The sequence below is a fragment of the Salmo salar genome, chromosome 04 (assembly GCF_965601325.2).
Source record: "Salmo salar chromosome 04, fSalSal1, whole genome shotgun sequence".
NCBI lineage: Eukaryota > Metazoa > Chordata > Actinopteri > Salmoniformes > Salmonidae > Salmo > Salmo salar.
The window spans coordinates 26,792,072-26,815,568 of NC_138294.1; the positions used below are offsets into that span (position 1 = coordinate 26,792,072).

The 23,497-nt window shown below is 40.6% G+C and overlaps 1 protein-coding gene across 2 annotated transcripts; it reads right to left on the minus strand.

Moving 5' to 3' along the window:
• Nucleotides 1–1,354: 1,354 nt before the first annotated feature.
• On the minus strand, nt 1,355–21,849 carry LOC106602593 (sodium/potassium/calcium exchanger 2). Of its 2 annotated transcripts, none has more exons than XM_014195314.3 (9): nt 20,730–21,849; nt 6,336–6,368; nt 5,123–5,231; nt 4,782–4,874; nt 4,297–4,367; nt 3,996–4,133; nt 3,733–3,822; nt 3,142–3,308; nt 1,355–2,871 (listed from the first exon to the last, which is right to left on the minus strand). In XM_014195314.3, the coding sequence occupies exons 1-9, from the start codon at nt 21,669–21,671 to the stop codon at nt 2,622–2,624; spliced, it is 1,893 nt and encodes a 630-aa protein (XP_014050789.3). In that variant the 5' UTR covers nt 21,672–21,849; the 3' UTR covers nt 1,355–2,621. The 2 variants fall into 2 exon arrangements, with proteins under 2 accessions (XP_014050789.3, XP_014050788.3); XM_014195313.3 differs by having other exon boundaries at nt 5,108–5,231.
• Nucleotides 21,850–23,497: the final 1,648 nt, after the last annotated feature.

Below are 23,497 nucleotides of genomic sequence, written 5' to 3' on the forward strand. Positions count from 1 at the left end.
ACACTGATTGAAGTGGATTTAACAAGTGACATTAATAAGAGATCATAGCTTTCACCTGGTCAGTTTGTAATAGAAAGAACAGGTGTTTGTAACCAAATCCATAATGTACACACCATTGCGCCCTATAATGAATCTTTGTATATTATAGAGGACAGCATTTATTGGATAGTTTTGATTGGTTAGTTTTGGGTGATTTGATTCTGAAAAAAAGCAATTGACACCTACATTTCAAACAAAGTTTCATTTATTATCATATGACATTTTATACAGAATGACTGATATGATTTTTACAATATTATACATGCATGATTCAAGTATACATGATTATGATTCATATACATGATTCATACTTAAATATATGGTTTGTAACAGAAATATAAAAGCATTGCCATTCATTGTTTGTTCTGTATTATGATAGACTTCCACGCCATCCATATAGTTCTGCATATTGACAGTTTTTCCATCCTGCTCATCCATACATTAAATGTTACGCACGCATAAGATCCATTGAAAAAAATATCAACAAATTGCACACTCTAGATATGAAAGTGCTTTACTTTAATGTGGCTGTCTAAAGTTAAGATGTTATCTGTCATCTAACAGTGTTCTGTAGATATCAACATTAAACCCTAAAGTAGTGGAAGCAATATTGGTCTGAATATAAGATGGAATGATCATATTCTGAGTTTACATTACAGTTTACAAACTGTATGCATACAAATTGCATACGCGAGAGAAAACAAATTGAAAATGAGGAAATTGGCTTAGAGAAATTAACAAAGTGAAGGGGGATACAGTAATAAATGGAAAATCTTTTAACAAAGATAATCCATTATTTTAGTTGTGAATATAGTAGCTCATTCATTTTGCCTATTCAGTTTTGGATGGTTCAATTATTATTGTTAAAAAATCACATAAAGTATATCCCAGTGATATGTTTTGCCATTGCCAGTCAAAGTGTAAGCACCGTACAGCAATGGTAAGGTAACAATTCTGCAGCAACTAAACAGTTTGACATTTTTAAAGCTCGATCTCATAGTGGAGAAGAAACATAGATTTTTTTACAGAGTAGAACCATTGATTATTCGGATAATATCATTCACATGCTATTTTACTTTGGTCAATATAAAATCTTAAACCCCTTATTCTGTTCAGTTGATCACAAGTGAAAAAAAACAGGATGTTATTCAGATATACATGTTACTGTTTGCTGTATTATACAGAGAAAACAAGCAAACAAATAACATATATAAAAATACATGTTTAGATGTTGCCTATATGACTCTGAAGCATACAAACTGTATCAAACATGGAAAAATGATCATTTGTACAGAGTTCACAACCCCCCTTTAGATGTTTTTACACTTCACATCTGCTTCTACATCTGCACTGTTTGGGGTTTTAGTCTGGGTTTCTCTATAGCACTTTGTGACATCTGCTGATGTAAAAAGGGCTTTATAAATACATTTGATTGAAAGGGGTTGTTGTACACCGAAAGTGATTTAATATAGTGTGTCCCTACATCATACGGTGTGCTGAATTTCACACCTGTCGACCATTTTAGCTATTTACATTTGTCATGTTCCACAACTGATTTGCATATAGAATAAGTGGAGTACTGTGTATATATATATCTTTTACCGAAAAAAATTGTATTGTTACGTTTTCAACCATAAAAATGTTGTAGCATTAGGTACAGTAGATTTGCTCAACTGGATTCACCTTAATATTAATTAAGGGTCAAACAAGTTGGAAAATATGGGTTGGGGTTAAGAAACAGAAGATAAATTAACATTAGAAATACTATATTATATTTACTTAACAAAATTGTCCCAAACGAAACAACCCTCTTCATATTACTATCATTTTCTCTTCATATACACGTTTACCTTTCCAAACTTTGCAAGTTCATACAACCATGTACCAGTTATAAACCAAATCAGAACTGTACAAATTTTAGATTTTGATTTGAGAACAAAAACCTTTTGGGTTTTGCAATTAAGCATTTGTAATATAAATACATCTGAAAACTAATTTACAAAAATCAAGAAAAACACTTCCACTTGATCCGTGCAATCTTCAGACACTTCTCTGCCAGGTTCCACTTTCTGGTTAGGACAATGCTGGACCTTTTCCAGAGCTCCACTTCATACAGCCATCAAAGTTTTTGAGCCCGATTGACAGTTAGACAGTTGATACCTGACTAATTCAAATATATTCTCTAATCTTATCACATAGTCCTCTGGATTGGAGTAACCAGACGTGGTCCCCTACTCTCCATCATGGGTGTGATTACATTCGTCTGTTTGTTAGCCAACGACGGATTTAAACCAACGGGAGCTCTCGGATGTGGTCATGTGACGAGGAGAGAAACCCACCCCGTTGGGCAGTAGCATCGTGAATCAATCGCTCATCGACAGGTCCGTCTGCCCTGCTCAAAGTTCGCAAATGATAATCTGCAGGTTCTGCTCGGACATTTGAAATCAAGCAGTCACGCCAGGCTCGTTTTCTACAGCTCCTCCCAACAGAAGCCCCCCATTGACAACCGGAGGATTATATGATTGTGTGTGCTGTATGTGTGTGTTTGTGTTTCCAGGGGGTTTGGGGTTGAAGAGGGTCCTTCAGATGGAGATGGGACACACGATGATCTTGTCTTCCAGCATGACGCTGGTTACCAGGAAGAAGATGTACAGTAAGAACATGAGGCCTCCCAGCAACTTGCTCATCCTCCACTTGCAGGAGGCGATGGAGATGATGACGAAGAGCAACATGAGGAAGAGGAGCACGATGGCGCAGAACAGGCCGTTGCTGCTCACCTGCACCGCCTTGAAGTCATTGATTAGGCCGTAGATGAGCCAAGGGAACGGCAGGCTGGAAGGGTAGACGGAGAAACATGGAAATCACATGTACCGTTACCGTCTCGAGTAGACTATACGGTGGTAAAGTGAAAACATAGTTACAGTTGATCCTTTGACTTTCTAGGTTTACATTTTCGTCATTCAAAAGAGCATAGATCTGTGCATAACTACTGTAACGTTGCAAATGTGCAGCGATAGAGCTTGTCCGAGAAAACATCCAAAAATGACTCATTCATGCAAACAGGAGTTGGAGCGTTATAAATGTGCTTTTGGACCGACTTACCCCACAGTGATGTCAAATATGTTGGAGCCCACAGAGCTGGACACAGCCATGTCACCAAGGCCTTTCCGTGCTACGATGACACTGGTGATTAGATCAGGGATTGAGGTACCAGCTGCTAATATGGTCAATCCCATGATCTCCTCTGTAATCCAGAAGGTCTCTCCAACCTGAGAGTGAAAATGGGTTAACTACATTGTTCAAACAAAGACGAAGAATCCGATTCGGCGTTATGACGTCTGGCAATAGACGCAGCTGAAACTCAATCAAATGACTGGATCTTGTTTGGATTGGTTGGCTCTTGTTCTATAGTCGAGGTTAACGTTGATCTGACGGGGGAGCTAGTAAGTACTACTGGAAGTATTTTCTTAGCTATTAGGAAATTTTTTGGCCTTATAACAGTCATCTCAATTCTAGAGTAAAGAATCATGTCGGCTCTATTCATGGCATTTCTACCTGCAACGTTCCACAACATTTTACTTTGGGCCCTCCTGAACGCAACCCTGTCCTGTATCAGGAGTCGAAACGATAAAAACAAACCCTATGTTTTGATTGGCTCAGAATGAGAGTGACAGGTGTCAGGGAGGGGCTTACCTGATGAGCCCACCACACCATGAGGTAGGAGAAGGCAGCAATCCAACAGATTGAACCAAGGAAGGTTATGGGGAAGAACTTCGTGGAAGTCTGAAAAAAAAAAAAAAAAGGTTTCATGAAAACTTTCAATGTCCTTTCGAAGCGTCAGCGTCATAGATTTTCACAAATCAATCAACCAAACAACCTACCTACCAATCAATCAATCAATCCTAGCTACACCGCAAATGTTAATGTAGTCTGAGGAGTATAGCAGCTCCACTTACCTCTCTCCTGACATCCGGCAGAGAGAGCCACAGAGGGAAGACGATGGGGAGGATAAGGAGATACGTTATTCGTTTGCGGTTCGTCTCCGGCCACTCCAAACTCAGAGGAGTGTCCTCATCTTCCTCCTCCTCCTCAGCCTACCAAACAGAGAGTGGTGGGGGGGTTAGAGAGAAACAGTGACAGGAATACCAAGGCTATAAAACATATTTGATTTAAACAGAACTCATTTATCCAGTGGGTGTCAGTTAATCTCTTAAACATCATCACTGATTTTGGAGGTATTTAGTAGACAAAGCCTACCGGTCCTATGTCGCCGTTCGCAGGCGAAGTGACTTCCACTGTCACGTTGGAACTGTTGGGGATGCTTTTGTCTGCGTAGAGAGACAGAAATATAGAGAAAGGCCAGGAGTTAGTCTTGAAGGAGAGACAGTGAGAGGCACTGGAGGATGTAATGCAATATATATTATGTATATACAGTATATTTAAGCAATAAGGCCTGAGGCGGTGTGGTATATGGCCAATATACCATGGCTAAGGGCTGTTCTTAAGCAAATATACCACAAACACCAGAGGTGCCTTACTGATATTATAAACTGGTTACGAATGTAGTTAGAACAGTAAAAATAGATGTTTTGTCATACCCGTGGTATACGGTCTCATATACCACGGCTTTCAGCCAATCAGCATTCAGGGCTGGAACCACCCAGTTTATAATAAAGTATATAACACGTATAAAGTATTTTAACATATTTAACATTTATGTACATTTAAAATGTAAAGCTCACCTGCGACACCGTTGGGTTTTTCCCCGTCCCCACCATCTTGACATTTCTGTTTGGCCATCTTGTGAAGAATGGAGGCCTTCTCTTTGAATCGCCCTGAAACACAATCATTGCTACAGAGAGTCAGTGATGAACCCCAACGATATGAACCTAGCTACAGATTCCCCGCTAATGGAAACATAAAACATAACACATATTTTATTTTGTTTCCATTAATGAGAAATTATGAAAACATGCCTAATACAGAAACATATTGAAACAAATACATCAAATATAGATATTGAAAGTGTGTCTATATTGAAGGTGTGTCAAAAAACCCGTTGTTTTACCCCCCAGTCCCTCACCCTCACTGAGGGGGTCCAATGTGTGGATCATGAGCTGGAAGATGCTATTCCTCATCAGGGTGTTGTGGAGGGAGGCCGATGAGCCTCCTCTCTGGAGACGGGGCTTGGCCTGCAGTAGAGACCAAGGGCATAGGCTGCTTTAACGTCTCTATACCAGATGATCATCTATAGCTTCAATACTAGATCATCTATAGCTTCAATACTAGATCATCTATAGCTTCAATACTAGATCACCTATAGCTTCAATACTAGATCACCTATAGCTTCAATACTAGATCACCTATAGCTTCAATACTAGATCACCTATAGCTTCAATACTAGATCATCTATAGCTTCAATACATGATCATCTATAGCTTCAATACTAGATCATCTATAGCTTCAATACATGATCATCTATAGCTTCAATACTAGATCATCTATAGCTTCAATACTAGATCATCTATAGCTTCAATACATAACTCTAATCTATAGCTGCAGGTGTGGAGTCAATTTGGCTGTCAATTCAGTCAAGTGAACTGAGATTCAGTGTATGAATTGAGTTTCAATTTTACTTTACTGGTTTGACCCCAACCCTGAACTCACAATGCATCTGCGTCTTTGGTACACAGTGGCGTGACAATGAGGCAGTTGAACACAGCGGTATGCACAGTGAATGCACAGTGTGACGTGTCAAGTGCGTGAGTGTCAATAATGAGGGTCTTGTAGTGCAAACCAGCGGCGTATATTTAGAGAGTTGATATATTTAGAGAGTTAGGTCAACTTTTGATCTAATTCTAGACATTCAGTTACATAGCACTGTTTAAATATTGCCAATGTTAATGGGGAGCCAACATGGCTGCCATAGAATGTTGAAGTGTCATGTAAATGCATCATAATGCTCCTTCTAGACATTCAGTTTCATAATATTCGTTTAATATTCCTCAAGTAATGTTAGCGGGGAGCTAACATGGCTACCATGTTGAATGTTGAAGTGTCATGTAAATGTGTCTTAATGCAGAAACGCCATTGGCCCAACACTCTAAACACATGGCTCTGGTGCAAACTAACTGACACATTTGTAGCCCTTTATATTTAATTGTATTAATGCAGCATTGCGTTCTATGGCAACATGCTTTGTGTGCTTGCTTAAGGGCACTGGATATTCAGTACTGTCAATATGACAGTACACGTACAAATACATATTAAGATGCCACAACAGAACATAAACATACCGTCAACTTGTTTTCCTCATCACCCGTGCTTGCCTTCAAAGGAAAGAAGTAAAGAGAAAGAAATGCATGTATGAAGTCACACAAAATCGCACTTAAACAGAAAATGTAATCTGCCAAGAAATGCTAGTTATTGTCAAGACGGTGTAGCCTAATGAATTAAATGAAAGCAGACATCATGATAAATTGTCAGGATATGAAACTCTCAGTAGGCCAGCCAGTTTCAAAATGATCCTTTGAGAATGTACAGGTTGTAATGCAGTTGGGAAGACATGGCGGCTTGGCAGACAAAGCCTTTAAAACCTACAGATGCAGCTCCTCTAATCTAAAGCCAACAGTTCTTCAGAGGACAAATACAGGACAGTTGTGGAGACAAAATCCCATCTACACAACTGTTTGAGAGAGAAATTCAATTGAGAAAGCATACTGATTTTCTGTTTGGAATGTAAGGTACAGTATGATACCATAGCAAGCAGTAGGTGTCCCTGTCTAAAATAGGAAAGACATTTGTGAAGACTTATTTGAATAGGATACATTGATGAATACTATGGGACATGTATAGTAAAACAGGCTAAGATGACATGGCATGTTGGGAATGCACAAAGCAAAAAGCAGAACATTGGAACATTTGGTTTGTGGCGTACATACATGCACACCACTGTTGCACAACGTAACATGCCCGTTCTGTTAAAACCTCTTACATCTAGACGTTCCGCTAGCGGAACACCTGCTCCATTATCCAATGATGGGCGTGGCGCGAAATACAAACTCCTCTAAAATACAAAAACTTCAATTTTTCAAACATATGACTATTTCACAGCATTTTAAAGATAAGACTCTCCTTTATCTAACCACACTGTCCGATTTCAAAAAGGCTTTACAACGAAAGCAAAACATTAGATTATGTCAGCAGAGTACCAAGCCAGAAATAATCAGACACCCATTTTTCAAGCTAGCATATAATGTCACAAAAACCTAGAAGACAGCTAAATGCAACACTAACCTTTGATGATGTTCATCAGATGACAACCCTAGGACATTATGTTATACAATACATGCATGTTTTGTTCAATCAAGTTCATATTTATATCAAAAACCAGCTTTTTACATTAGCATGTGACGTTCAGAACTAGCATACCCCCCGCAAACTTCCGGGGAATTCGCTAACATTTTACTAAATTACTCACGATAAACGTTCACAAAAAGCATAACAATTATTTTAAGAATTATAGATACAGACCTCCTCTATGCACTCGATATGTCCGATTTTAAAATAGCTTTTTGGTGAAAGCACATTTTGCAATATTCTAAGTACATAGCCCAGGCATCACGGGCTAGCTATTTAGACACCCGGCAAGTTTAGCACTCACCAATATCAGCTTTACTATTATAAAAGTTTCATTACCTTTTGTTGTCTTCGTCAGAATGCACTCCCAGGACTGCTACTTCAATAACAAATGTTGGTTTGGTCCAAAATAATCCATCGTTATATCCGAATAGCGGCGTTTTGTTCGTGCGTCCCAGACACTATCTGAAATGGTAAATCAGGGTCGCGCGCATGGCGCAATTCGTGACAAAAAAAATCGAAATATTCCATTACCGTACTTCGAAGCATGTCAACCGCTGTTTAAAATCCATTTTTATGCCATTTTTCTCGTAAAAAAAGCGATAATATTCCGACCGGGAATCTCCTTTTAGCTAAACAGAGGAAAGAAAACAAAGCATTCGGTCGACGCGGGCACGCGCCTGAGTCTCACAGTACTGTAACCAGCCACTACCCAAACACGCTACTTTGTTTCAGCCAGAGCCTGCAAAGCCACGATTCAGCTTTTTACCGCCTTCTGAGACCCTATGGCAGCCGTAGGAAGTGTCACGGGACAGCTAAGATCCTCACTCTTCAATAAACAGAGACAAGAAGAACGACACCTTGTCAGACAGGCCACTTCCTGCCTGAAACCTTGTCAGGTTTTTGCCTGCCAAATGAGTTCTGTTATACTCACAGACACCATTCAAACAGTTTTAGAAACTTTAGGGTGTTTTCTATCCATATGTAATAAGTATATGCATATTCTAGTTACTGGGTAGGAGTGGTAACCAGATTAAATCGGGCACGTTTTTTATCCAGCCGTGAAAATACTGCCCCCTAGCCATAACAGGTTTTAATTAACCTCTATAGAGGATTGCTTTGGTTTTTTTTCTAATTGTATATATTCTATATCACAAGGACCATGGTTGAATCTGTGTTTGAAATTCACTGCTCGACTGAAGGACCTTACAGATAATTGTATGTGTGGGGTACAAAGATGTAGACATTCATAAAGCATGTTAAACATTATTATTGAGTCCATGCCTCTTATTTTGCACATTTTTGCTCCTGAACTTATTTAGACTTGCCATAACAAAGGGGTTGAGTACTTTTGCTTTTTAATTGATAGAAAAATTGAAAAACATTGACAATATGGTGTAGCATGTAGGCCAGTGACAAAAACATCTACATTTAATCAATTTTAAATTCAGGCTGTGACATAACAAAATGTGGAAAAAGTCAAGGGGTTTGAATACTCTCTGAAGGCACTGTAAAATCAATGATTTGAAATGAATGAATAACTTCAATACAACCCTGTGCAAAGACAACAGAACTGTGCAACACCTTAGCAGCTTGCTATGGTCAGACACGTTGTTATACTACCCGTAACTGTGTATCTTCACACCACAAAACAAGAGAACAGGCAAGCATGACAATACTAATAATTATTACCTTTTAAAACGGAAGAAGAAACAGCTTGAATTATAGGAGCAAAAAAGTCTTGAGTTACAGGAGCAATTTGACTACGCAGACGTCGGCCAAGTGTTAGCCATACTGTAGTGTTAGCCATATTGTAGTGTTAGCCATATTGTAGTGTTAGCCATACTGTAGTGTTAGCCATACTGTAGTGTTAGCCTAATGTATGTTTGAATTCTAAAACAGATTATGATTACCCACATTTTTTTTAAACTGAATTTCAATTATTTTCTTCAATTAGCATTGTTGAAAACCCTGAACAGCCCTGTTATTTGTCTACCAGAAAATGGGACAACAATTACACAACCATTTTGGATCAATGTAGACCGAGTCATGTAGTCTTGTTAAGTGCTTCCATTGGGTTTAGGAGGATCCATCCATAGGCACTAATAGCCGTCTCTCAAAGTGTTAGCGGATGAGTGTTAGCCATGTGAGTGCCCAAACTAAGGCCGTTCCAGTAAGGCAGGCTAAGGCCTTGTGCTCTTTTTGATTCTTGGCGGTTGGCTGTTGCCTGATGCTCACATGGCCCTACGGGTTATTGGGCATTGAGCCTAATAACCTGCAGAGCATCTGCTGCCGGAGCTTAGGGTTAGGAATGGATGGATTGGCAAGAAGGAGAGCTGTTGAAGGTTTGCATTGTGGCCTGGCTTACTGTGGGAGGCAGGTAGTCTAGCAGAACTTTGGACCAGTAACCGAAAGGTCGCTGGTCCGTATCACCAAGCCGACTAGGTGAAAAATCTGCCGACGTGCCCTTGAGCAAGGCAATTAACTAATTTCTCCTGTAAGTTGCTCCGGATAAGAGCGCCTGCTAAATGACTAAAATGCCAAATGTACAGACGTGGTGCCTTTTATCCCGTCTGAAACCACCGCCAAAACACCGCCACATAGTCACATTTCCAACCTGTCCCGTTCTCACCACACTGCCCAGTTTGCTTAACAGTTGGTCTGCTGCGTGTAATGTGATCTGAAATGGGCGCCATTATCATAACTAGCACACAAACACTTCACTGCACCTTTTATACCTTTTATAAACTGTGTATGTGATGAATGCCTTTTATTTTTGATTTGACGGCGACAGGACATAAACACTGACACTGTAAAAATGGATTCTTAACAGAACTCCCACCTAGGTCAGGAGGGGAGTGTGTTTGGAGAAACTCAAGGTTTTCGGTGTAGCCACAAATAGGGTAGCAAAACATTGGGTAGACACAATACAAATATAGCAATAATATTTAGCAAATTCATCTTTGTTCAACTGAAAAGTAATTGGCCTTATACTAGGCTACAGCTTATAGCATTAACCCTGTATTGCAGTAGGCTAAATCAGGTTCACACAGAGTGTTTCTTGGTAGTCTTAAACAAATCTACTTTGAAACAAAAGTATAAACCTCACACACATGGTTATGGGCTTTAAAAAGACACCTGTACCTGTCACATATAGGGATTAAATGTAATACATTTTGAGTTTGCGTCCCAATATTACACTTTATATACATCACAGAAGACTTAAATATAACAAAACCATTTGACATAGAGTTTGTTTAAATGTTTTATAAGGTTGATTAATTATGAAATTATGAAAAATGTTAATAGTCCACCCATGAGGCCACTAGAGGGCAATTTGGTCATTTGACTGCAGGAAAGGGATTTATTAAAGAACAAATAATGATTTGACAAATTCTGTAGGCCTATCTAGACAAACATTTTGTGGTGAATTATGTACAGTGAGGGAAAAAAGTATTTGATCCCCTGCTGATTTTGTACGTTTGCCCACTGACAAAGAAATTATCAGTCTATAATTTTAATGGTAGGTTTATTTGAACAGTGAGAGACAGAATAACAACAAAAAAATCCAGAAAAACGCATGTCAAAAATGTTATAAAATGATTTGCATTTTGATGAGGGAAATAAGTATTTGACCCCTCTGCAAAACATGACTTAGTACTTGGTGGCAAAACCCTTGTTGGCAATCACAGAGGTCAGACGTTTCTTGTAGTTGGCCACCAGGTTTGCACACATCTCAGGAGGGATTTTGTCCCACTCCTCTTTGCAGATCTTCTCCAAGTCATTAAGGTTTCGAGGCTGACGTTTGGCAACTCAAACCTTCAGCTCCCTCCACAGATTTTCTATGGGATTAAGGTCTGGAGACTGGCTAGGCCACTCCAGGACCTTAATGTGCTTCTTCTTGAGCCACTCCTTTGTTGCCTTGGCCGTGTGTTTTGGGTCATTGTCATGCTGGAATACCCATCCACGACCCATTTTCAATGCCCTGGCTGAGGGAAGGAGGTTCTCACCCAAGATTTGACAGTACATGGCCCCGTCAATCGTCCCTTTGTTACGGTGAAGTCGTCCTGTCCCCTTAGCAGAAAAACACCCCCAAAGCATAATGTTTCCGCCTCCATGTTTGACGGTGGGGATGGTGTTCTTGGGGTCATAGGCAGCATTCCTCCTCATCCAAACACGGCGAGTTGAGTTGATGCCAAAGAGCTCCATTTTGGTCTCATCTGACCACAACACTTTCACCAGTTGTCCTCTGAGTCATTCAGATGTTCATTGGCAAACTTCAGACAGGCATGTATATGTGCTTTCTTGAGCAGGGGGACTTTGCGGGCGCTAAAGGATTTCAGTCCTTCACGGCGTAGTGTGTTACCAATTGTTTTCTTGGTGACTATGGTCCCAGCTGCCTTGAGATCATTGAGAAGATCCTCCCGTGTAGTTCTGGGCAGATTCCTCATCCGTTCTCATGATCATTGCAACTCCACGAGGTGAGATCTTGCGTGGAGCCCCAGGCCGAGGGAGATTGACAGTTCTTTTGCGTTTCTTCCATTTGCGAATAATCGCACCAACTGTTGTCACCTTCTCAACAAGCTGCTTGGCGATGGTCTTGTAGCCCCTTCCAGCCTTGTGTAGGTCTACAATCTTGTCCCTGACATCCTTGGAGAGCTCTTTGGTGTTGGCCATGGTGGAGAGTTTGGAATCTGATTGATTGATTGCTTCTGTGGACAGGTGTCTTTTATACAGGTAACAAGCTGAGATTAGGAGCACTCCCTTTAAGAGTGTGCTCCTAATCTCAGCTCGTTACCTGCATAAAAGACACCTGGGAGCCAGAAATCTTTCTGATTGAGAGGGGGTCAAATACTTACTTCCCTCATTGAAATGCAAATCAATTTATAACATTTTTGACATGAATTTTCCTGGATTTTTTTGTTGTTATTCTGTCTCTCACTGTTCAAATAAACCTACCATTAAAATTATAGACTGATCATGTCTTTGTCAGTGGGCAAACGTACAAAATCAGCAGGGGATCAAATACTTTTTTCCCTCACTGTATGAGTCGACATATAAAAACAAATACCAAAAAGAAAGGAGCACAGGATGAACTGTGATTCATATGATTATAATAGAGCCTCATCAAGTTCATAGTTATTAACTCTTGCCAAAATTATAACAGAGGCATAGATGTCTCTAGGTACAGAATCTGGGATGGAGTAAACAATGCACTAATGGGTGATCCATTTGCTCCACAAACAGGGTAACTGAAGTTAATTTAAGTTCACTGGTTAATAGGGATCTTTACATTCACTGCCATTGTTTTTATATCACGTAGCTTGGGCTCCCTAACTCTCTTTATACCTCTGCAATAACAATGGAAACATACTTATATATTTTTTACTTTAAGTACTATTTTGCACAAAGTGTTTTGGCTGTAAAAGCGTATTCAAACACTAGACATGTCCTCATAGCTTAAACAATATTTACCAAAATGCTGGGGAATGGCTTGGAGAGGGAATTTGCAGGGTTTTCATACTCTCCATACATGAACATACATGCAAACACACAAACTGGACATACACACATATATATACACACGCTGTACTATAACAAATATCTGGAAGAGAAAATCAACATATATATATATATATATATATATATATATATATCAAATGCATATTTTTTACTTATTTCAGTGCCTCAATAACAGGAAATAGCTAAGTCTGGAATTCAATCAAACTTGCACTGCAGAGGGTAACTGCACCATTGGAAAGTGCATGTTAGGGAAGGAATTGGAAAGGGGGATACCTAGTCAGTTGTATAACTGAATGCATTCAACTGAAATGTGTCTTCCGCATTTAACCCAACCCCTCTGAATCAGAGAGGTCCGGGGGGCTACCTTAATCAACATCCACGTCTTCGGTGCCCGGGGGAACAGTGGGTTAACTGCCTTGTTATCTAATGCGATTAATTAAAGTGTCATTAATTCAAACTGCCAATCAAAATTATCTTTAAGATCTTCATAAGGAACACGTGAAGCTTTCGAAAATAACTATTATTCACAGTATACTGTAGCCGTAAGTTCCATAAGGCAGCCAGCCTGCAGCCAGCCTGCAGCCAGCCTGCAGCCAGCCTGCAGCCAGCCTGCAGCCAGCCTGCGCCAGCCGCAGCCAGCCAGCCAGCCAGGGCTTTCTGCAAAGCCGGGAGTTTCTGCAAGTATCCTTGCGAGGCAGAAGTCAATTGTGTCCACCTGACACGCCAAGCTCCCAGACTTAGAGAGGATTAATCCACAGAGATAACCGTATTTAGAACAGTAATTTCAAACCCTTCATGTGAACTCTCATAACAACCTTCACATGTCACAACGTGACGTTTGATTCGACCCTCACACTTTTATTACACTTATTTTGTATTTGGTTGAATATTGGTTGTTACTTGGGTGGGGTTACAACCCTTAAGGGCCCCAGTGTCCATTGGATATAGAAGATCTTGGATATAGAATAACATGTTAAGTGTGTTATCGGTACCCTTTCTTCATGGGAAAGAAGTTAACCCAATCACAATACAAGTACAATTAATAACAAAGACTGGAGCATAAGCAATATAGACAATACAGACATCAGCTGTTTTTATTGTCTTCCCTATTTCTGAGCCAATGAAACACACTGTAGCTGATTGGTCAGTTGTGGCCCTGGGGTTTAGCACAGGAAGTGAACCCTCACAATAAAGGTAAACATTATACTAAAGCTGGGCTCTCCAACCTGTTCCTGGAGAGCTACCCTCCTGTAGGTTTTCACCCCAACCCCAGTTGTAACTAACCTGATTCTTCTCATCAACCAGATAATTATTAGAATCAGGTGCGCTTGATTAGGGTTAAAGTGAAAACCTACAGGACGGTAGCTCTCCAGGAACAGGGTCGGAGAGCCCTGTACTAAAGATTACGGAACCATGGTCCACAACATGGTCCACAATCATTTACATGTCATTGAGAGGCATGATTGAAAGGAAAATGTTGATGGAAATACATGAACACTGGTAGTTGCTTTCTATCTAAATCATCAGTGAGGATTTTGCCCTGCAAAATAAGCATGCAGTCTTGTCGCTTGCAAAAAATCTCCGGCAAACACTTCCTAGTGCAGTCAGATCATGCTGGTCAAAAGCACTTACATGTGAGTTCCAATGTCCATACTAGCATACTATTTAGAATGCATTCCCAATTCATTGCTTCATTCTAAGTACTGTATGCTAGTGTATTATACTGAACAAAAATATAAATGGAACATGCAACAATTTCAACTATTTTACTGAGTTACAGTTCATATAAGGAAATCAGTCAATTGAAAGAAATAAATTAGGCCCTAATCTATGGATTTCACATGATTGGGGATACAGATATCCATCTGTTGGTCACAGATACCTTTAAAAAAAAGTAGGGGTGTGGATCAGAAAACCAGACTACCATTTACCTCATGCAGCGTGACAAATCTCCTTCACATGGGATTGATCAGGCTGTTGATTGTGACCTGTAGAATGCTGTCCCACTTCTCTTCAATGGCTGTGCGAAGTTTCTGGATATTGGCGTGAACTTTGAAACACGGTGTCATACACATCGATCCAGAGCATCCCAAACATGCTCGATGGGTGACATGTCTGCTTACAGATCCTTGTGACATGGGGCTGCGCATTATCATGCTCAAACATGAGGTGATGGCAGCGGACGAATGGCACGACAATGGGCCTCGGGGTCTCGTCACGGTATCTCCGTCAATAAAATGCAATTGTGTTCATTGTCCGTAGCTTATGCCTGCCCATACCATAACCCCACTCTGTTCACAACATTGACATCAGCAAACCGCTCGCCACACAGCGCCATACGTGGTCTGCGGTTGTGGAGGCCAGTTGGACGTACTGCCAAATTCCCTAAAACAACATTGGATGCAGCTTTTGGTAGAGAAATGAGCATTACATTTTCCAGCAACAGCTCTGTTGGACATTCCTGCAGTCAGCATGCCAATTACACGCTCCCTCAAAACTTGAGACATCTGTGGCATTGTGCTGTGTGAAAAAGCTACACATTTTACAGTGGCCTTTTATTGTCCCAAGCACAAGGTGCACCTGTGTAATGATCATGCTATTTAATCCGCTTCTTGATATGCCCCACCTGTCAGGTGAATGGGTTATCTTGGCAAATTGAGAAATGCTCACAAACAGGGATGTAAACAAATGTGTGCACATCTTTGAGAAATAAGCTTTTTGTGCATATGGAACATTTTGGGGATCTTTTATTTCAGCTCATGAAACATGAGAACAACACTTTACATGTTGCTTTTACATTTTTGTTCAGTGTGTATATATAGTGGATATAGAGAAACATAATGTGAAAAAGATCCTCTTCTGTTCATTGCTAGTTCTTTGAGTCACTGTAGGCTTCTGTGTCTTTAGTCAGTCAGCTTTAGTCAGTCAGCTCAAGCAGGTTAGTTACATCATGCCCAGGGCTCGATTACCGATAGCGATGGAACTAATGCTGCGTTCCAAACCAAGTGGGAATTACCAGTTGTGAAGTCATGAATACAGTTTGATGCATCATGCATTCACGTGCTTTGAACTTTGTCAAGAAAGGCTGATTGGCTGATGGCCAACAAGCTGCGTCAACCATAAACTATAAGTACAGCTATCATTCTTGTAAACAAATGATCATGTTCCAAACACTTGATAAAACATTGCTTTAAATAAATAATGTTAGTTGTTACATTTAACTGCCGAAAATGCAGTTATTGAGGTAATTTCCTTAGTAGGTGACGTCAGAGGACAGCATGTGGGATAAATTGGAGCTCAGGGATGATAGACAAGTTTCCCACAACTAATTAGGAGTTGGAGGGGAATTTAATTGAAATGTTCTAGTCATGTGGTAAATACCACTTTCCCAATCGGTTAAAATGCAGCATTAAGTTTAGGAGTGTTTTAACGATGCATCGTTCCTATAACAGCTGAAGATATTATGCGTTTCCCAAAACACCACAAAACATTCAGTGTTGTTGGATCATATGTCGATACTGAGGATCGAAAGAAAGGCAGCACTGCTGTCGGATAAGCTTTCGCCTTTCAAGTCTTACTTTAACAGTATAATTATTCCACAATACTGACGACGGTTCAGCTCCTATATAGATATTATCACTTAAGGCTGCAAATAATGAGGCAGATTATTCTAATGCTAACCCTATACCAATGCACTAGATCACAAATTAGGTATTGCGCACATGTTGTTACACAACATTAAATATATTGAGGCAATTACATACAGTAGCCTAGAATTAGCAACAACAAAAAAATCAGTTGATTGAACATTAAATTGATTTCAATATGGTTTAAATATATAGGTCTTTACTGTACTTATATTTTAATTCAGGCATCTTGTTTTTCATTTAAGAATATTTATATCCCTTGCTTGTTTGTAACAATTGCAAAAACATTGGCAAATTTGTAACTGACGTTATCCGCGGCTGGTCACAGAAGATACAGATAGGCCTAAACATCTTGATGCTATGTTTCGTGTAGATCTTCTGTGTATAAAGTAACGCAGAAGGGCAAATAAGCGTTTAACGACACACTTAGCTGTTGTACGAGTGGTCTGGAGGCAGTTGGTAAACAATGAGCGTTTTCAAGTGCAACTTTACTAACGATGGTTTTGGGAAACAGCTCGGAAAGTTAACGATGCTCCTACGAGGGTTCTAACTATGAACTTAGCCTTGAGATGCTTTTGGGAAACTGGGCCCAGCCCAGGAGTCAGTCGCATTATATTTGCTGACGTCACAAATGGTAATCAGATAAGGGTTTAAGAAGGATTGGAGTCTTAGAATAATTAAGTATGGTGAGTTCTTCCTGACTTCCACCATCTTACATATATATACACCTCTCTCTCTCTCTCTGCATATATATATATACATACATACATACATACATACATACATACATACATACATACATACATACATACATACATACACTTTTTTTTAAACAATTGTGTTTATTGTTTCGGCGAGCTATATATATTGGGTTAAGAGCACAGACTACTCTGAATGACAAAACAATAAACACAATTGGTAAAAAAAAACAAATGTTTTGAACTTTTCCAAGTGTTGGGTGAGTTTTGCTCTAAGTGTTGGGTGAGTTTTGCTCTCCACACCAGCAGAAGCACCTGGCTAAAATTACCTGTGGTAAATGGATTGGAGGATTTACAGAGGGATTACTTAAGAACTACAGACATATGAGGGCAAGCAAGTCGTACATCATGTGCTGGCTGGTTAAAAAAAAGCCCCAAGGAGTCAGACCAGTACAAGGATGAGAGACTCCCTGTGAACAGGGCAGTTTTCTCAGAAGGATGGAATACAGAGTTTTTCTATCCCCTTGATGATAGAAATAGTAACCACCTCTTCAAGTCGGGTTTAATAATGGCACTCGCATCTCAACGTTAAGATCTGAGGTGTAAACTGATGACTGATGTAATCTGATGATAGAAATAGTAACCACCTCTTCAAGTCGGGTTTAATAATGGCACTCGCATCTCAACGTTAAGATCTGAGGTGTAAACTGATGAAATCTGATGATAGAAATAGTAACCACCTCTTCAAGTCGGTTTAATAATGGCACTCGCATCTCAACGTTAAGATCTGAGGTGTAAACTGATGACTGATGTAATCTGATGATAGAAATAGTAACCACCTCTTCAAGTTGGGTTTAATAATGGCACTCGCATCTCAACGTTAAGATCTGAGGTGTAAACTGATGACTGATGTAATCTGATGATAGAAATAGTAACCACCTCTTCAAGTCGGGTTTAATAATGGCACTCGCATCTCAACGTTAAGATCTGAGGTGTAAACTGATGACTGATGTAATCTGATGATAGAAATAGTAACCACCTCTTCAAGTCGGGTTTAATAATGGCACTCGCATCTCAACGTTAAGATCCGAGGTGTAAACTGATGACTGATGTAATCTGATGATAGAAATAGTAACCACCTCTTCAAGTCGGGTTTAATAATGGCACTCGCATCTCAACGTTAAGATCTGAGGTGTAAACTGATGACTGATGTAATCTGATGATAGAAATAGTAACCAGCTCTTCAAGTCGGGTTTAATAATGGCACTCGCATCCCAACGTTAAGATCTGAGGTGTAAACTGATGACTGATGTAATCTGATGATAGAAATAGTAACCACCTCTTCAAGTCGGGTTTAATAATGGCACTCGCATCTCAACGTTAAGATCTGAGGTGTAAACTGATGACTGATGTAATCTGATGATAGAAATAGTAACCACCTCTTCAAGTCGGGTTTAATAATGGCACTCGCATCTCAACGTTAAGATCTGAGGTGTAAACTGATGACTGATGTAATCTGATGATAGAAATAGTAACCACCTCTTCAAGTCGGGTTTAATAATGGCACTCGCATCTCAACGTTAAGATCTGAGGTGTAAACTGATGACTGATGTAATCTGATGATAGAAATAGTAACCACCTCTTCAAGTCGGGTTTAATAATGGCACTCGCATCTCAACGTTAAGATCCGAGGTGTAAACTGAACGAACCACACATCAAATAACTACTGATGAAATACTGTATGTCATGTAAAGATGTTACAGACAAGTTTGCCGCTACCCACTAATTGTTGCTGTCACTACAACATTGGTTCTCATATAAAGAAAAAAATGCGGCTCGTAATTTAGTTATCATTAATTCATTGAAATAAGAATTTTCAAAGTACTGCTTGCTGGAATCATATATCAAACCTCATTGCTAGATATTTCTTTACAATATCTAGTGTCTCAATGTGGTGAGACGATGATAATAATTAGTACGTGTGGATATGATTTTCTTCTCAATGCCAAATACAGGCCTATAATCGAGTCCAAATTGCACAGTAGTATTAAAGTATAAACCCATGAAGATCTGGAATTGGGATGCAATACAAGTCAAAAGCTACAGGTAAGCCCTAACAATCACAGCCAACACCCAGCTAGGGTTCACCTGGGCTCCGTAAGAGTGTGACTCTGAGTATATAACATCTGAGAGCAATGAGTCAGACTCCAACTGAAGACAAAGACAAGAACACGGCAGGCTGGACACGTGTAGGAGATATGTCACAACAGTAGAGTTTTGAATGATAATGATGCCGGTTTTTTTTGTATTTGTTCTATCTATATCTGTACACGTCAATTTATTTGCTGTGTCTTTTGGGGTTGGCCCTAAATGTTTTATCCCATGGACATGTATGTATAACCTCCTTGAAATCTGAAGTTGGGCTGGTGTTGTTTTTTGACATTAGGGCCAGCATTGCTGGAGAATTACTAGCTAGCTGATCTTGATAATAAAGTCATGACGTTTAGTACATGTGGGAGTTTTATGAAAACGGCGAATGCCGTACTTTAGCCTACTGTCTTTATCTCAACTCTGGCCATGAAGAGATGTTGAATGAATACAGCTGTTGAGAAGTTGGTTCAAGGGGACACACTGTGCAGTGCACATTGTTGGGCCTATCCACTCAAACGTGTCTATCCTTTGAAGGAATGTGGCCACACCAAACTACCCTCTGGAGCCATGTTGATAATAAAAATTGGAATCGCCAAACATTGAGACCTTGTCAGAGTAACCACCCTCCCCCATTTGCAGCCCATTCCAGATATTGACAGTTGGTTGGTTCCAATGTTTAAAACTCCCTCAGATAACCACAGACCACTGGATTCAGTAAACCAGTTAACGTGTAACTGATTTCCTATTGGTCGATGAACGCCGAAGTTCATGACAAAGTTAATAAATGGTGTGTAATTACAGTATCCATCATCAAGAAGATAAAAAGTCTACATATTTATTTCTTAAATGGCATATAAATATTTCCTAAACATTGGTTGTGTAAAAGTGTATGGTGTACAGTAATATGTTTAAAACTTTTAGGGGAAATCTAGATTGCGTAACGTTAGTTGACTGACTACTACGAGGGCTGTATGTATGGTGAGCCAGCTTTGCAAAGGGCTCGGAGGCCTGGAATTTAACATGGGAGTGGATGGAAGACTCCATGGAGCGACCTGCTTGGTGGTTTGACTTAGTCAGCACGAATAGGGAGGGTCATCTCTGTGTGGCCATGCACAGGTGACATGGAGCTAAACCCAGTGTTAATCCCTGGGAAGGCAGAGGTTTTTGGCGTCTGTCTGTCCGTCTACCTGGCCCGCAGGACGACTTCTAAATACCCTTCCCTTACGCTGCACGCGAGCAGCCTCCTGCCAAAAGCAAAAGGAACGTGAGTCAAGAATACATCTGGGGAGGAAAAGGTGGCGGCAAAACTCACCTTAGGAGCGGCCTCCACCTCATCCACTTGATTCTGGCCCAATTTACTCTTTATGAAGGTCTCTACATCTGCATTGAACTTCATAAATGTCACATAACTCAAGTAGCACATCAGCAAGGCGATACTTTCCCACAGAAAGATCTGGTTATCCAAAAAGAACAGGATGAGCATCAACAGACCAATGATGTAGAAGGAGACGTCTCTAAAGAGGGGCCACCAGGTCAACTGGAGAATCTCCTTGGAGAACAACGCGCACATCCCGATGACAAACAGGATGTTGAACACGGCCGAACCCACAATGGTTCCTATGCCCACGTTGCTGTGGGAGATGAACACCCCGATGACGGAGGTGAAGAGTTCCGGGGCAGAACCCCCGGCCGCCATGAAGGTTGCCCCAGCAACGTCGTCCGAGATCTGTAGCTTCTCCGTGATCACAGTCAGGGCCGGGACAAAGAACTCGTCGCACACAATGGCTAAGGCGATGAACATGTACAACATCCCAAACATGTGCAGACAGACGGCCCCCTGCCTTCTCTCCTCCAGGTTGAAGAGATCCGTGGGGTAGTCCCCCGGGCTCATCTCATCCACGGAAGACTTCATGGCCACGGGCATGTCCTCCATCATAGAGACGTTGTGGCCTCCCTGGTGCTTGGTGGTGAGCAGAGTTCTGCGGGGGGCCGACTGCAGTAGGTCTCCCCCGGACATAGCCGCGGGGGAGGAGGAAAGTAGATCACCTCCGTTTCCATCAAGCCCAGTAGAAGAAGTAGTCCACTGGAAGGCACCCAATGAGAAGACTGTGCTGAGGGTCACGATGCTGAGGACGAAAGCTAGAATCCTTATGGGCCTCAGTTTTCTCCGGACGTGGAGGTAGTGATGCCTTCTGCTCAGGGGGAAGGAGTCCTTCTGGGGCCCCATGTCAGCACCTGGAAGCATCAGTTCCATCGCTGTTGCATAGGTGGAGGCTGAGGCTCAGGCTGGCTGTGAGGCTGCTCTGGCTCTGGCTGGTTTTAGCACGAGCGCTTGCCTTACAGTGTCGAGGAGAGCATAGTCCTCTAAACACAACAACCGACGGGCCCCTGATGTTCTCCAGGGTCTGGGGCATATAATGGTTTCCTCATATTAGTGTCTGGAAAACACAAACGGGGAAGAGAGAGGATTATTACAAGGTAAATCATCACTCACATCTGTAGAGATATCAACCGGCGCAATGTGAACCTTAGTTTAGACTAAGTTATAGGCCTAGGTCTAGATTTATATACACTGAGTGTACAAAACATTACGAACACCTGCTCGTTCCATGACACAGACTGACCAGGTGAAATCTATGATCCCTTATTGATGTCACTTGTTAAATCCACTTCAATCAGTGTAGATGAAGAGTTGGAGACAGGTTAAAGAAGGATTTTAAAGCGTTGAGACAATTGAGAGGTATTGAGAGGTATTATGGTAGTAGGTGTAACTAAAACGCTCAACAGTTTTCTGTGTGTATCAAGAATGGTCCACCGCCCAAAGGACATCCAGCCAACTTGACACAACTGTGGGAAGAATTGGAGTCAACATGGGCCAGCATCCCTGTGGAACGCTTTCGACACCTTGTAGAGTCCATGCCCAACGGATTTAGTCTGTTCTGAGGGCCAAAGTGGAGTGGGGATAAAATGCAATATTAGGAAGGTGTTCTTAATGTTTTGTACACTCAGTGTACAAGCCCTGTGTCTCAACATTTACTGTACGCCTACCAAGGACCAGTAAGCTATAGGCCTAGTCCTTCTTTCTTTGAATTCCGCTTTAATCAAAATTGGCAAGTTACCACGGGCTAAATTGGTTTCAGGGATTATTCAGCACTATCCCAGGGACCGGTGCCGCTCACGGACCAGGACTTGAGAAACACTGAGTTAGATCACTATTTTCTGTCCAATCTAATGTATATACTCTAGTTGGTGTGTTTGTATGTAACCATAAATGAAATACAGCTGCGTTACCTTACAGATGAATCCTACCCAGCTATCTCTAATATATGTAAACACGCTGATTTTAAAAAGCCTGTGCTGCTGAAAATCAAATCTCAGCTGAATGGCATTCTCACATAAATCAAAATCATTGCTTAATGCAACATAATAGATATTGATTTTGAAATATGAATACTTTGCATGAAGCAAACTATCTCAAATACATTCGGTTGACTTGATTACAGTTTGATTTCTCCATGTACCTGTGTCAGTACCCAACAAGCTTTGCTTAACCAAGCTTAGCCTAGGCTATTATGATTATCAAAACCTGGGGAAAGTATCTTGAAAATCTTTCCGATATCTTTTAAAACATGCATCTATTAGTGTGGTTGTGACAGAGCAGATATCTAAAAGCAGAAGTCGTGTGTTAGGTGAGGTGATAGGTGATAGCTGCTTAGAATTGTTAAACCAATTAGGCTAATTTAAAACCTCCAAGCTTACAGTTCACTTTTTTTTTTACTGGCAATTTCCCCCAACGACAAGACTCAAAACGAATGTAAAACAATGTAAACAGCAAATATATCCATAGATCAACAATGAGCCCTATTCTGTTGCATAATTGCATGACACAGACCAAAGCCAATCAACTAACCACCTAGTTCATCTCGCAAACCACCATCCAAACCAATGCAATATCAAACGGAACAATATCTGCAGAACCAAAATAAATCCTCACAAAACAATGCATAACAACTGAAATAAAAGTAATAATTTACCACACTTGCAGTCTCCTGTTGGATGCTGTACAGAAGAAAAAAAGGT

Coding starts and splice junctions, on each gene's coding strand:
- LOC106602593 (XM_014195313.3), bottom strand. CDS start 21,671: ATGGAACTGATGCTTCCAGGTGCTGACATGGGGCCCCAGAAGGACTCC. Junction 4,368..4,781: donor AAAACCCAACGGTGTCGCAG/GTGAGCTTTACA, acceptor CTCTCTACGCAG/ACAAAAGCATCCCCAACAGT. Junction 4,134..4,296: donor CGAACGGCGACATAGGACCG/GTAGGCTTTGTC, acceptor TCTGTTTGGTAG/GCTGAGGAGGAGGAGGAAGA.